Here is a 15025-nt window from a genome sequence, read left to right as displayed (position 1 = left end):
TTGCAGTCATTGAGCTTATGGAACTATGTATTTGGTCAGTTGTTTCAGGTCACCTAGTCATCTTATTTTTATCGGGGGCTCAGTCACACATTTGGTAATGCAGGAAACAATAATCTTGTTGTTAGGAAGAATAGGAAGAATACAGGTAATAGAGCTGGTAACACTAATAAGGTCATAAGTATTCCAGCTGAGAACTACCATTCACTGCAGCCCCGAGTCTCCCCAGGTCGTCTGGCCTGTCTGCTAAGCACCAGTCACTCTCTTTAAGGGAAACGACACATTGGCCTTGTCCGTACAGTCCACCAAAGACGTCTGCGCGTGTGCAAGGTGAGTGGGGGGTCACTGTGACCCCTCACAGGACTGAGAAAGGAATGTTATCTTCTAAGGAGTTACATGGCTGACTCCAGAAGGAGAAAAACCAATCTTTGGTTGAGCAGGTATTTCTGCCATGGGGGAGGTCAGGTTCACACATAACGCAGATGCAGATGCACACTAGTGGGGAGGGAGGAGGCCAAAAGGCAGAGAACAAGTTTATGTTTAAATTTTTCTTGTCTTGCCTTAAAATATGAATTTCATCACTTCTTCCTTAAATGCGTGGTAGAATTTACCAGTAAAGCCTTCTAGGTCTGAAGTTTTCTCTGTGGGAAGCTTCCTGACTACAAATTCAGTTTCTTTAAGAGATTAAGAACCCTTAGTTTCTTGCCACATGGACTCTGGTAGTGTGTGTGCTTTACGGATTTGTGCGTTTCATCTGAGTTATCTAATGTATTTGTGTGAAATTGCTCATGACATTTCTTTATTGTTCGCTTAGTGTTTGTAGAGTCTTTGCTGATGTTACCACTCTCGTTCCCAGGACTGGCAACACGTCTGCCCTTTCTTTTCCTGTCAGTTTGGCTAGAGCTTTGTCGGCTTTACTGATCTCACCGAAGGACAGACTTCCAGCCTCATCAGTATTCTCTCGTGTGTTTCTGTCTCTAGTCCATTGGGGTTTTGGGGGTTTTTTTTGGCTGCACTGCATGGCTGGTGGGGTCTTAGTTCCCCAACCAGGGATCGAACCCGGGTCCACGGCAGTGAAAGCCCATGTCCTAACCACTGGGCCACCAGGGTACTCCCAGTCCATTGGGTTTTGCTCTGGTCTTTATTATCCCCGCTGGACCTTTAGGTTCTAAGCTTCTTCCTATCACAGACAGTGAAGCAGTAAACATTCTTACATCTCTGTACCATGATGTTAAAATACAGGGAAAATTGTCATCTTTGCCATATGGGGTCTCCTCTTGGACAGCAGTTTGAACCTAGGAAAGTTTCCTTTAATTCCTCTTTTCTTTCCATTCTTTGTCCTCCTTTGGAATCCTTGTCTGTTGTTGTGTTAGTTCCCACCCAGCTGCTTTACTTTTCTCTCATGGTTTCCATCTCCTGTGTCTTTGTCTTGTTTTTTATTTTAGTAAATACTGCTAGTATTTTACCATCTAGTGTCTTGCTGTCCTTCGGATTAATTGTGTTAAGGAATTTTAAGCATCAGTTTCTATTCTGAGCTATTACATTCATTTCCTTTTTGGCATTTCTTGAGATAATAATTTTTTTGTTCAGCCTATTCAGGAGATGGATATTTCGACTGGATAACTTTCTGTCGAACCTTTCTTATAAGCCCAAGATGAAAAACGTGGTGTTCTGTGTGGTGAATTCCTCCTGTAATGTGCTCCAAGGATTTACTGGGAAACGTTTGACTCATGTTTTCATGCTGTTAAGGGTAAGATGCTGGGCTGCAAGTTGACGGGATGTCTGGTTTCCTTGGGCGTTTTAGAGTCTTTGTTATGGTGACTTCCCACTGGAAGGTTTCTTCCTCTTTAATTGATCTGCTTTAAGTTGTTTTTTCTTTCTTAGAGTCAGCCTTGCTAAGTCCTAGGAGGGTCTTTTCTGGTTGCTGCTCCTCTTGAGTGGAGTTTATTGTATCCCAGGGGTGATGGGGCTGCCAGGAGCCTGGGGCCCTGCAGGTGAGGCTCCCATTCCTTCTGGCCCCATACCCGCCCCTATAACGCCACGCTGTGGGAATGGGTCCTGACGGTGACCTGCATTTTCCGGAAATCCGCCTGTGGCCGGAGTTCTGAGGTGGTGTGAACCAGCTCTCGTGCCTTTGCTTGTTTGAGGCCAGATGCTCCTTTCTGAGCATTCTCTTCTTTTGTGCTTTGGAGCTTTGGTCATCTTGTTCCTTTGAAGGTGGAATTTTATTTTCCATTTTTTCTTCTTTTTGTTGTGTTAAAATACAAGAGAACAGGGAATTCCCTGGCAGTCCAGTGGCTAAGACTCCACGCTTCCACTGCAGTGGGCACGGGGGTTCTATCCCTGATCAGGGAACTAAAATCCCGTTTGATGTGTGGCAAAGCCAAAAAAAAAAAAAAAAAAAATGGAGAACAGGCCCACAGTGGAGTCGCTTATACTATGCCCCACGTCACCAAACAGGTTTTACTGAATTGCAGTCTCAGCTGTCCCAGAAATAGATTTGTGAACCAGTCAGCCAGGAACCCCCTGATTAGCACTGGGGGGTTATCTCCCTGAATGACCCCTGCCGTTCCCTCAAGGAGAGTGACCTTGCCCCAGCCAACCCACCTTTTCACCTAAATCATTTCCTTGTCCCTGCTCCCTTCTGCCTGTAGAAGTCTTTCATTTTAAACATCTCCTCAGAGCTCTTCTGTCTGCTAATGGGATGCTGTACTGCCTGATTCGAATCAATTTTTGCTCTAATAAGCTTAACTTTTTTAAATTTTATTTTATTTTTGGCTGTGTTGGGTCTTTTCTGTAGAGATTCCCCATCTGCTCAACCATTATGTCCATCTTTAAATCTTAAATGTATTTATAACAACTGTTTTGAACTTCTTGTATGCTAATTGAGTATCTAGTTCATTTCTGGGTCTGTTTCTTTTAACTTTTCCCCTGAGGATGCTTCTTATTTTCCTGCTGTTTTGCTTGTCTAATAATTTTTTTATTTTTTTATTTTTGGCTGCATTGGGTCTTTGTTGCTGCGCGCGGGCTTTCTCTAGTTGCGGCGAGCGGGGCCTACTCTTCGTTGCAGTGCACGGGCTTCTCATTGCAGTGGCTTCTCTCGTTGCAGAGCATGGGCTCTAGGCGCGCAGGCTTCAGTAGTTGTGGCGAGCGGGCTCTAGAGCGCAGGCTCAGTAGTTGTGGCGCACGGGCTTAGCTGCTCCACGGCATGTGGCATGTGGGATCTCCCCGGACCAGGCCTCAAACCTGTGTCCCTGCATTGGCAGGCAGATTCTTAACCACTGCACCACAAGGGAAGCCCCAATACTTAGCATTTTTAACATGCTTCAGTTTATTTTTTAACTGTTGTTCTGAGTAAATTTCACAGGAGTGAATCTTTACCATCAAAGTTACTTTCCTATTGATGCACCTCTGACACTTCACGGGCTATATTTTCTCTTTTTTCTACTTGTCCATTTTATACATTAAAACAGGAGTATTCCCAGAAAGGAAGGTGTCCCTGCTGTCCTGACAGGTGTTGAGAGTTTTCTCGTAAAACTCCTGCTGGTGCCTCCAGCCTGGTCTCGTGTGAGTGTTTCTTAAGGGTCCCAGGGTGCTGACCCACGTCACTCTCTCCCACAGGACCACCAGCAGACGGTGTCACTTTGCACTTGAACAAGTTGTCCACTTGGGCGTAAAAGGTATTAACTTTTGTGGGATGACGGTGTTACATCTTCCCAGAGTATTTTTAGAAGTGTCACGTGAAATTTTATGTAAACCACAGTCTCTTCATTCATACATTAGAAGTAAAACTATGTGATACCCAGTGTTTTCCTTTCTGTTGGGGACGTTCAGTGTTTTCTCACAATTTCAGCTATGTAGAAATAGCATGCTTAAGTTATTAAAAATAAAATGATTGCGCTCTGCTTTCCCCCCTAAACGTAACTCATTTTTGTACTTAAAAATAGACAGGTAAATGGCTTTGTTGCAAAGAATATGCGGTGCTGGCACTATGCTGTAGGTGAGAAGCAGTGTACAGGGCCAGAGAGGAGAGGAATTCACAGACATGAATTTCTTCAGGACTAGCTGCCTCTATTCATCTTTCTTAAGCTTTTCAGTGATGTCTACCTTCTCGCTTTTTCTTGTTCTAAAAGTGTTGTTTCCAGAAGAAATCATTTTACAGTCTCCCCAAGTGACATGGAATTGGAAACACGCACAAGACATCAAAAACCATGGACAGCCCACCTCCGAGGTATTGCTTTATTTATTTATTTATTAAAAAAAATTTTTTTGGCTGTGCTGGGTCTTCGTTGCTGCACACGGGCTTTCTCTAGTTGCAGCAAGCGGGGGCTACTCTTCTTGCAGTGCGCAGGCTTCTCATTGCAGTGGCTTCTCTTGTTGCGGAGCACGGGCTCTAGGCGCACGGGCTTCAGTAGTTATGGCACGCAGGCTCAGTAGTTGTGGCACGCGGGCTCCAGAGCGCAGGCTCAGTAGTTGTGGCGCACGGACTAAGCTGCTCCGCAGCATGTGAGATCTTCCCGGACCAGGGATTGAACCCATGTCCCCTGCATTGGCAGGCGGATTCTTACCCACTGCACCACCAGGGAAGTCCCAAAGCTTTCTTTTTAAGCCATTTTTCTGCATGATTTTTCTAGAATAGGAAAGCCTTGAAGGACCAAACTAAGCACACCCCAGAGGAGCAGCGGGCAGGCGCCCAGGACACACCAGGGCCGTGGGCCTTTGCCACAGAGACCGGCGGGCTGGGTGAGTCTGGGGACCAAGCCAGCTACTGCAGGACTTGGTGGGGGGGATCTCGGGCAGCCAAGGGGACATGTGTTCTGACCTTCCTGATGGTGGGCTGCTCTTGTCCATGTGTTAACAGCCACTCTTAACACCTCGGTGACACTGCACAGGTGACGCGGGGAGCGGGCGGAGTGGCCTATGCTTTTGCTCTCAGCCGACTGTCCCGAATGCGAGTGACACTGGGACGGGTCGTGAGGGGACCAGCCGTGACCTCCGCCGACCCTGTCTCTCCCCTTTGACGCAGTCAGCGGAGGCCCGAAAGCGAGAGAGAAGGAGTTTTTCAACCCCCTGCTGAACGAAAACCAGAAGTTGGCGGTGAGGAGGATCCTGAGTGGAGACTGCCGCCCGATCCCCTATGTGCTCTTCGGGCCTCCTGGGACTGGGAAGACGGTGACCATCATAGAGGCTGTTTTACAGGTAATGGTGGGTGGGGACGCGGTAAACACAGCTGTGTGTTCCTGTCATCGGGAAGCATCAGTTTAAACCATAGATCAGAACGTTGGAAAGAGTTTGAAAAATCCCAGTTGTTTCATATTTAGCAAAGTTTGTTATGTGGCTATAGGACTTTAAGAGTTCATTTCCTAGGTTTAGACAGGAATCGCTCCACTTCAGAATAGAAACTGCACAAGTGTCTGGCGCCTCCATCGAGATTTAAATTGAGTTGTGGACATTGTGTGTGTTCAGTGTCCTACGTCGCTGGGGACTCAGGTCGCCCGTGGGTACCCAGACCCGGGCAGTTTAGGGTCTGGGAGACGGGGACTCCACCACATGCACACAGTGGCAGGGCCAGGCTCAGACGTGTGAGGGGTGACGTGGGCCCATGCAGCGAGTCCACGTCAGGAGCCTTCGCGGGTGGGCTTGGCACTGGCCGCTGACCCGTCCCCTTTTGCCTCCCGTGTGTCCTGGGGAAGGTCTACCACGCTCTGCCGGACAGTCGGATCCTGGTGTGCGCACCCTCCAACAGCGCGGCCGACCTTGTGTGCCTGCGGCTGCACGAGAGCCAGGCGCTGCGGCTGGGGGCCATGGTCCGCGTGAACGCCACCTGCAGGTTCCAGGAGGTGAGCGTCCTCGCCGGACCTTGTCCCAACCCCACACCAGAGCACGAGGACTGTTTCCTTCCTGAACATTTAGTGACGTTATGGGCGTTCCCAGCTTTGTTAAATGCTGATGCTACTCTTTTATTTTTCCCCAAAGGTACAGTTGCTTTTTGGTTCTGTTGGTTTGCTATAAAAGCTCCCAGTTTGGTTAACTAAAGAGATTGAATCTAGAAAATGTATGTGGTTGTTTTGGGGAAGGATCTGCAGGATTCTCTGTTATATTCATGGTTCTAGAGTCTGTAAAACGTAGACTAAATTGATAGGAAAACATAAGACGTTTTGATATAAAAAACAATCTTAAATCAATACTGAGTCACAACTAAGAAGTGGCAGCAGGCTGAGGTTATCATTCAGAATTCCATTCAGCTTTGTGATTGTGTCCAGTGTAAAGAAATGCTCAGTGACCTGGCCGATGGCCTGCCCCCCACAGAGCATCACAGAGACCATCAGGCCGTACTGCAGAGACGGGGAAGACATCTGGAAGGCCTCTCGCTTCAGGGTGGTCATCACCACGTGCAGCAGCGCGGGGCTCTTCTACCAGATAGGGTTGCGGTGGGCGCTTGGGGCTTCCTGGGCAGAGGCGGGGAGGAGGTGGTGTGTTTGCGGAGGGTCGGGAGGTCCCTGGGGGCACGGGCAGGAGCGGGGTGGGGCAGGCGCCCCGGGCAGCGAGGCAAAGCCATGCTGGGCAGGACACGTGGACAAGAGTGACCCCGGGAACGTGCCTGCTCTAGAGTCGGACACTTCACGCACGTGTTTGTGGATGAAGCGGGCCAGGCGAGTGAGCCCGAGTGCCTCATCCCCCTGGGGCTGGTCTCAGACGTCAGCGGCCAGGTGAGGCCCATGCACTGCGGTCGCCCCAACATTGGCCCCTGCCCGCTACACACCAGGGGCCTCACTTATGAGACAGATGCTGAGAGCCGTCCTGTTCGTGCCACAGATCGTCCTGGCCGGAGACCCCATGCAGCTCGGACCGGTCATCAAGTCCAGACTTGCCATGGCCTATGGGCTGCACGTCTCTATGCTGGAGAGGCTGATGTCCCGACCAGCGTATCTGCGAGACGAAGATGCCTTTGGAGCCTGTGGTGCCTACAACCCCTTGTTGGTGAGCTTGGACCCCACGTGCTCCTTGGTGGGACTCAAGCAGAGGGGCCCACGGGGGAGCTCACCACCCTGTGTCCCCTGAGCCACACCAGGGGCAGGGCCCAAGCAGCCCACCCTCCTTCTGCCACCACCCCCAAAGTGCACCTGAGGCACTTTCACCAACTCCACGGTCCGAGGAACTCAGGAACTGCTTCCAGGGCTTGCTGAGGGGCTCCCTGGGGGGCCGGCCCTTGCAGGCGGCGCCAGCCCCTCAGTAAGAGAGCTTCAGTCTGTGTCACTGTGGGAAACAGGAGGGAGCTCTGGAAGTTTACCTGGAAGAGAAGGCAGCGTGTCTGCGGTCTCCCGAGGTACTGGTGAAAGTGCCAGTTCCTGGGTTCTCAGCTGACCTCTGATGACACAGAGGGATGGGCCTCAGGGTCTGCATTTCAGGAGCCTCCAGCACCCTGGAGCTCGGGAGCTTTGTGTCCATGGGGTCCCCTGTTGAGGTGAGCCAATAACATTATCCTCTGGGCTCCGCCAGTACAGAGACAAGGAGAGGTTCCCCTCTGGACTTTGAACAGCAAGCCAGGTGCGGTGATCGTGGGCAGATGGTCAGGGCAACTGCCTGGGGCCTATTCCACGTTCCAGGTCGTCATCCCCGGGCCCTTTCCCCCTGGAGAACAGGGAGGGCATGTGGGCACAGGGCGGATAGGGTGGCAGGCAGGTGTCCAGGCTAGCACCGCAGGGCCCAGCCCAGCCCAGGGAGAAGCCGTGCTGCTGAGTCAGGTTTGAGGTTTCGATTAGTGTCTCAGAGGCTGGAGACTGGACCCATCTTGGTGACTGAGTTGAAGTTTGTCAGCAGGAGAGTCCCAGGCCTCTGGCCTTCTCACCCCTGGAAAAAGGAAAGACTAGGGTGAACTTCCTGGCCAGTTAGAGGCAGGAAACAAAGCTGTCCTTGCTCCCCATCCTGGTGCTTCGTCCCCCGGTGCCTTGGGGGCTGGCTGTGGGTAGCCATCCTGCCTCGGGGCCCAGGGCCCGGCTCCCACTGCAGCCAAGCCAGGACCAGGCTCCCCGGGCTGCTCTAACGGCCGGGGTCACGACACAGGGAATTAGGGTGCAGCTTGCAGACAGCCTGCAGCCCCACATAGGGACACTTTCTCTCCTGTTCTTTTCTGTCAGAGCCCAGTCGTCCGAGGTGGAGGTGCCAAGAGCTCTTCCAAGTCCAGTGGAGGTGACGGGGGCGGGCAGCACAGGCAGGGCCGCCCAAGTGTGATTCGAGGTGACCAGGCACCTTTCCCCTGGAGGCACGTCGGGTGCGCGTGCTGGCTTTGGCCCTGGACCTGCCCCTGTTTCCTTCCTGCAGGTGACAAAGCTCGTGAAGAACTACAGGTCCCACTCAGCTCTGCTGGCCCTACCATCCAGACTGTTCTACCACCGAGAGCTGGAAGTCTGCGCAGACCCCAGGGTGGTGACCTCCTTGCTGGGCTGGGAAAAGTTACCCAGGAAGGGCTTCCCCCTCATCTTCCACGGAGTGAGGGTGAGTGTGGGCCAGGCTCGGCAGGAGGGCGACCCCTCAGTGCTACCCACCGTTACACGTGTCCTGGTTACCATGTTGAATCTGGTCGTTAACCCAGCATCATTAACCCGGCATTTCCTAAGAGCTTGTGGTGGGCTTGCTCTCTGCTGGTCCCGGGAGAGAAAAGCCAGTGAGGAGGGGGCTCTGCCCCCGCAAGACCAGCTCCTCGGCACTCGGGTGACTGCACAGAAGGCCCCTGAGGGGGCTGGCCCGAGGTGGGCATCGAAGGGGGGCATCCTGAGGGAGTTGACAGGGTCGATCAGGGTCTGGGAGGTGAGCAGACCTGAGGAAGCTCCTGCCACAGCCCCACCCCTTCCCCCTGTGATTCGGTGGTGTCGAGGGGGAGGACCAATCCTGGGGACAGAGTCTGCCCTCCCCCAGGGCCTCACTGGGTGGGGGGTCCCCAGAGGGAGGTGTTAGACGCCCGGTAGCGCTCACTAAAACCAGGGAGTTTGTACTGGGAGTTTGGTGGTTAGAACCAGAAGTCAGGTTTGGCGTGAGCCCCTCCCCCGCCAAACTCCTGCAGAATTGGGGCTGGAGTGGTGGTGTCTGCCCATCCTCTCAGCAGCCTGCCTTCCCGGGGACAGCACTTGGCCCCTCGACGTTTAGCTTGACCCGCTCTGTCAGCGGTGGGCTCGTGCGTCCTGGTGTGGCTTGGGGTGCACATCCTCTGGATGGGCGCGAGTTGGAGGAAGAGGGGGCCCTGTGGGGAGACCAGCATGGTTGCTTGGCACGAGGCCCCTCCGGGAATGCCTTTCCCCAGCCTCTGCTCGAAGGCTTCCCCAGGTTTCAGGGGCAGCAAAGCAGACGCAGTGGGGGCAGCAGAGCAGTCAGCCAAGAAGGGGAGGTCCGCCCGAGAGCACCCACGCTCCCGGTGGAGGGCCTGGCCTTGAGGAGAGGTCAGCTCTGTCCACAGCAACCCATGTGTTTCCTGCAAACTACGTAAGGGTCACAGTAGGCTCATTCGCGACAAAAACTGGGTGTAGAAGGGAGTGACAAATGTGCAAAAACGTTGTGTAGAAGGAAATGGAAACTCCAGGTCCACTGGATAACCTACCATGGAGCTGTGGAGATGGAGGTGCTCGGTGTGAAAAGAACAGAGTCCAGAAAGGTTACCTTATTTATTGGGTATTTCTCGGGGCCTGACTGTGTACTGGCTCCATTCTGGGCCCCCCAGAAGAAAATGAGGGTGAGGCCTCTGGGGCTGGGTTGCAGGGAACAGCGGGGTCCACTCCCACCGTTGGAGCAAAAGGGCACTGTCGTCCGTTGTTACGAGGCTGCAGCACTGCCAGGGCCCTCGCTCCCCCACAGGGCACTCCATCCCTGGAGTGAGACCTCCGTGCGTCACCTGTGTGCTCCCCTCGTCAGCCCCTCCCCCAGAGCTCCAGAAAGACCCCCATCTGCCTCACTGCTCTGTCCCCAGCCCAGGGCATCTCGCAGAGGGGCCCAGTCGAGGGGGCAGCTGAGCCCCAGGAGCGCCCAAGGGGGGCCGGGCCCAAGGCAACTGGGGTCTTGTCCTAAAGGAAGTGCGGCCGGGAGCTGGGAGCCTGCGCCCAGACGGCAGCGCTGAGTGGGTAGCGTGGCTGCACCCAAGCCTCAGATTCTGACCATCTGGCCCGTTACAGGAGAGGCACCAGCCTTTGGTCTAATTGGAAAACCAGCTTTGGACTTTATTTTCACCTGTTTTCTGCTTCATTCATCTCAGCTTTCTCTCTACTCCTCCCCTCGCTGACTTGCTCATCTTTCCTTTGCTTGTTGCAGTTCTCACGAGACGGCCACGAGGTCCCTGTGCTTGTCCTCCTCACAGGGGCTCGGGTGGCCACGCCCTCCCAGCTCTGCCCTTCCACGTGCGTCTTCGTGTCTGTCGAGACGCGTGACTTTATTTTCCTTTTTGACCCAGGAGTTCTAAAGAAGTATATCTCCATGTGGTTAACGATGTTTGGGTGGCCTATATCTTACTTCTGATTCTATTAGGTTCTGATCAAGAATGAGGGCCTGTAAATTCTGCTTTTAAAAATTTGTGGCCAAATAGGTATCAGCTGGCCGGCCGCCTCCCCCAGGCCACGAGGTCTGCTCTTGCCAGGACGCACGGGCATTTTGGCAGGGGGTGGGGTCCCAGTTCACAGACACACGCAGCCAACCCTCCACCCCCGGCATCTGTGCATCCAAGACGAGTCCTTACTGCTGAGCATCCATCTGTCCTGCTGGAACACAAGTCTGCACGAGAGCAGGGCTCCTCTGTCTCTGCTGAGTCACCACCCTGACTTCTCCCTTGGTTCATAGACCCTTCACAAACTCCTGTCGAGAAAATGACGTTTTTGTGATGGACGTGCCATTCTCTTGTCTTCCTGCTAACTCAGGGCAACGAAGCTCGAGAGGGGCGAAGCCCATCGTGGTTCAACCCTGCCGAGGCCGTCCAGGTCATGCGCTACTGCTGCCTGCTGGCCAGAAGCCTCTCCAGCCAGGTGTCTGCCAGCGACCTCGGCGTGATCACGCCTTACCGGAAGCAGGTGTGGGTCTGCACCGGCCAGCTCCTCTGTGCCTTCCTGTCCCCGGGCTCTGAGGAGGGAAGGTGGACACGGCTCTCTCTGCATCTGCACAGCCGCTGTGCCTGTGCCCCAAACGGGGTGGGGGGCGGGGGTTGGGGACACGTGGTGACCTCACCTCGGCGCACATGCGGTCACTGCGTGTGAGAAGGCCCATCCCCTGGGTGCTGAGGGAGCTGCCTCTGGTCCCCGCCCTCCAGCCTCTTGTGCTGGCAGGAGCTGAGCTTTTGTCCTTTTCACAATTTGAAGGTGCTTATTCTTTACTGGCACCCTGTGGAGATCTTCACACACCCCCAGTCTTGCTCAGCTCATCAGCTGCACCCCCTTCAGGACCATCCCCGCCCCCCCCCCACTGCGGGTCCTCTTCCTTCTGGCTTTCCTGTTGTGGCCACACAGCCTGGTTCCTGTCATAACCACTCAGGCCCTGGGGATGGGATCCTCTGGATGGCGCTCTCTCCCCGCCAACCCCAGGAGGCGCTCTGGATCCACCCCCACTCTTCAGCACAGGGAGTCCTCGCTTCTTGACGCAGAGCCCTGCTCCTGGGAGGCGCTGCCCCGGCCCCGCACACCCCGCCTGAGACCGGCATTTGTGCTGTGAGCAGCTTAGCGTTGATGAACCGAGATCAGGGGTTGAAAGGCCATGGGGCTCAGTGGTTAACGTTCAGCTTACACTGTAATATGTAAAGAAATGGTCAGATTTGTGAAATTTTATCTTTGATCTCATCTCCTTCAAAGGTGGAGAAAATCAAAATTCTTTTGCAAAATGTTGATCTGATGGATATAAAGGTTGGATCCGTGGAGGAGTTTCAAGGGCAAGAGTATCTGGTTATCATCATCTCAACTGTAGGTACCCGCGTCCCAGGGGCCTGCGCCAGGCTGGCTGCTATGCGGGGCCTCGCAGGGGCAGGAGGGGTCTTGGACCGTCACCTCGAGCAGTTAACCATAGGGTGTTCTTCTTAAAAAAAAAAGTACAGAAACCCAGGAAGAAGTAGTTAAATGTTGGAGAAGGAGGGCTGGGATGTTGAAGGCGCGGGATTGGCAAGGAGCCTGCGGGCGGGAAGGTGGCTCGGCTCTCGGAAGTCTGTTCTTTTTAAAATTCCCTGTGTGAACTGTGCGTGTTAACTGCGGCAGGTTGGGGAGCTCAGGTGGAGGAGGAGCAGCACTGCCGCGAGCCCCGCCCCCGAGGTCCCCCCTGGGTGTTTGGAGCGCCCCCTCGGCTGTGGGCAGAATGCAGTGAGGCCGCCTCCTCGCCCACTGTCTTTCTCTTCTTTGACCAGAGATGGAGTCATACTGATGTTGAATGTTTTTAAATGCTTTTATAGATTGAGTTTCTTTCCACATCGAAAAATTGTAAACACTATTTTTATCCATCTCTGTGTTTCTTAGGTGCGGTCAAATGAACACATATTTGAAGATGATAGATATTTTTTGGGATTCTTGTTCAACTCAAAAAGATTTAATGTTGCAATCACCAGACCCAAAGCCTTGCTGATTGTGGTGGGAAATCCTCATGTACTTGTCAGGGTGAGCTGTGGCCCAGGGCTCAGGGAGAGGGGCCCAGTGGGGCAGCGGGATGGCTGTCAGGTACGAGCCCTGCCCCTTTGTGTGTCACCAGGATCCGTGTTTCGGGGCTTTGCTGGAGTACAGCATCACGAATGGGGTTTACACAGGATGCGACCTGCCGCCCGAGCTGCAGCCCCTGCAGAAGTGAGCACTGCCGTCTCCTGCCCCTGTGGGCCCTGCCCCTGGGCTGCGGCCACCCTCCACCCGGTCCTGGGATGACATTTGGGGTCAGCGCCTCCTTCCTTTCACAGCGTAATGAGCAAACCTCAGTGCCCCTCGTAAGACCACCCTGTGAAGAGGGGGCCGCCAGCAGCCCCGCGGTGGTCCCTGAGCGTGAGCCTGAGCTGTCATGGGGAGCCCCACTCACTGGACCCCGCATTTCCAAGTCTGCTGCCGTGGCCGGGTGAGCGACCGCCCCTCTCTGCCCAGCAGAGCCCCTGCTGAGAAGCAGTGGCCGGAGGCCGCGTTCCACACCCCGAGGGACGCCGCCTGGGCTGCGGCCTGCCTGGTTTCCGGCCGCGGCCACGGGCCTGGGGCCCCGGGTCTGACGTCCGCTCTCACTGCTGTCAGCTCCGCACGCAGCCTGTGCCCACCCCTGGGCAGTCCCTGCAGCTGTCACCGAAATAAATGCTTGAGTGGGACACTTGGTGGCCTCCGCATCCAGTGTTGGGGGTGGCGGTCAGGCTTTCACATGGCCTCCAGGCCCTTGAGCCACGTTCACTTCACACACCAGCTGTGTGAAGCCTGGGGCTCTGGGGCTCTTTGCCCAGGGCTGGGCCAACAGGGCAGAGGTGGGGGTCAGCATCCTCCCCGCCCCCTGCATCCTGGTGCAGCTGGGCGGGGCCTGTATCCGAGCCTTTGGAGGCCACAGGCAGGGCCACAGAGACCTTCCTGTGGGTGCTGCAGAGGTGGAGGGCGTGGCGGGAGGGACAGGGCAGACAGTGTCCGCACCAGGGGTCCCAAGGCCACCCCAGGACCCTAGCACCCCCCCGTGACTGGCTGCCCCCGCTCCTGCTCCTCAGGGCCTTGTCCCTTTGTCGGCAGCTGTGAGCACTGGAAATGCCATCTCCTGGCTCACAGGTGGGGAAGTTGAGGCCCTGGAGGCTCAGCCTGGAGCCTGCAGGGACCCCCGGGCCTGGGGTTGGGCTCTCCTAACTGCGGACACACCACAAATGGCTGCTGTGGGTCCGTTGGTGGGGGAATGGCTGGGTTCAGAAACAGAGCCAGTAGCTTGTCAGGACATGAGAAGGTTCTGGCCTTGGCCACATGCATGGGCTGCCAGGACAGTTGCCAGGTCACTCTGAGCAGCCTCGAGCCCCACCTGGCAGAGCCTGAGTGGAATTCAGGGTCCCACTGAACCCCCTCGGTCTGCACCTCCTGCCCACTTGCCACCTGGCTCTGCCCCCCTTGGTCTTCTCCGTGGCCAAGTTCCAGTCCAGCCCACTCTGCTTTTCCATGCCACCCTCTCCAGGGTCTTGGGGGCCGGGCCTCTGACACCAACCGGTGACAGTGGAGACCTAGAAATTCCGGGGGGGAACCAGTGTTGGCTGAGCACACATGGCTGGGTCCCACCCTCCATCTTCGGTGACGAGTAGCGGGATTTGGTCACCACCACATGCCAGGGCAGGAGCAGCAGGGGCTGCAGGCAGCAAGGGGCTGGGCGGGCCAGGGGACACCTTAGCAGGGACCCAGAGGTGTCTCTGGGGTGGCAGTACTCAGGGCACACCTGTGTGCCAAGGGCAGGAGGGCGCTGCACAGCCTGGCTGGGCCAGAACAGGCAGGAGTCCCCATGTGACCTTTGGATGGGGATGGGGGCCAGTGCCCAAGCAGGGACCTCTGCTGCCTGTGGGCAGAAGCGCACGGTGCCTGTCCTCCAAGGGTCAGAGTCTGTGGGAGGCCGAGCCACCTAGACCAGCATGGACACCTCGTGGAGCAGAGGTAAGAGGCGCCACAGGGGACTTCCCTGGTGGCGCAGTGGTTAAGAATCTGCCTGCCAATGCAGGGGACATGGGTTCGAGCCCTGGTGCAGGAAGATCACACGAGCCACGGAGCAACTAATCCCGTGCACCACAATTACTGAGCCTGTGCTCTAGAGCCTGTGAGCCACAACTCCTGAACCCTTGTGCCACAACTCCTGTAGCCTGAGTGCCTAGAGCCCATGCTCTACAACAAGAGAAGCCACCACAATCAGAAGCCCACGCACTGCAACAAAGAGCAGCCCCCGGTCATCGCAACTAGAGAAAGCCTGCGCGCAGCAACGAAGACCCAACGCAGCCAAAAAAAAAAAAAAAAAAAAGCACCGTGGGCAGGTGTGGCTGCACAGAGATCCCCTAAATGAAACTTGGAAGTTGTGTGTCCCGCCCCTCGTTTGTAAGTTATCCAAG

At 55.0% G+C, this 15025-nt stretch overlaps 1 protein-coding gene across 1 annotated transcript in view; it reads left to right on the top strand.

Annotated features, from left to right (window-relative positions):
• The window catches only part of MOV10L1 (Mov10 like RNA helicase 1), a 30293-nt gene extending 17005 nt beyond the window's left edge, over window positions 1–13288 (top strand). Inside the window, exons 6-19 of the mRNA XM_081250202.1 lie at window positions 3619–3677; window positions 4131–4228; window positions 4632–4740; window positions 5024–5196; window positions 5691–5837; window positions 6307–6428; window positions 6608–6707; window positions 6814–6978; window positions 8320–8493; window positions 10893–11042; window positions 11814–11921; window positions 12465–12602; window positions 12694–12785; window positions 12893–13288. Coding sequence (XP_081106328.1) covers window positions 3619–3677; window positions 4131–4228; window positions 4632–4740; window positions 5024–5196; window positions 5691–5837; window positions 6307–6428; window positions 6608–6707; window positions 6814–6978; window positions 8320–8493; window positions 10893–11042; window positions 11814–11921; window positions 12465–12602; window positions 12694–12785; window positions 12893–12923 — 1666 coding nt within the window. The 3' untranslated portion in view covers window positions 12924–13288. The remainder of the gene's footprint in view (window positions 1–3618; window positions 3678–4130; window positions 4229–4631; window positions 4741–5023; window positions 5197–5690; window positions 5838–6306; window positions 6429–6607; window positions 6708–6813; window positions 6979–8319; window positions 8494–10892; window positions 11043–11813; window positions 11922–12464; window positions 12603–12693; window positions 12786–12892) is intronic.
• The last annotated feature ends 1737 nt before the right edge of the window (window positions 13289–15025 follow it).

The sequence above is a fragment of the Mesoplodon bidens genome (assembly GCF_964165515.1).
Source record: "Mesoplodon bidens genome assembly, chromosome: 11".
NCBI classification, from domain to species: Eukaryota; Metazoa; Chordata; class Mammalia; order Artiodactyla; family Ziphiidae; genus Mesoplodon; species Mesoplodon bidens.
This window is presented reverse-complemented; position numbering and strand designations above follow the sequence as displayed.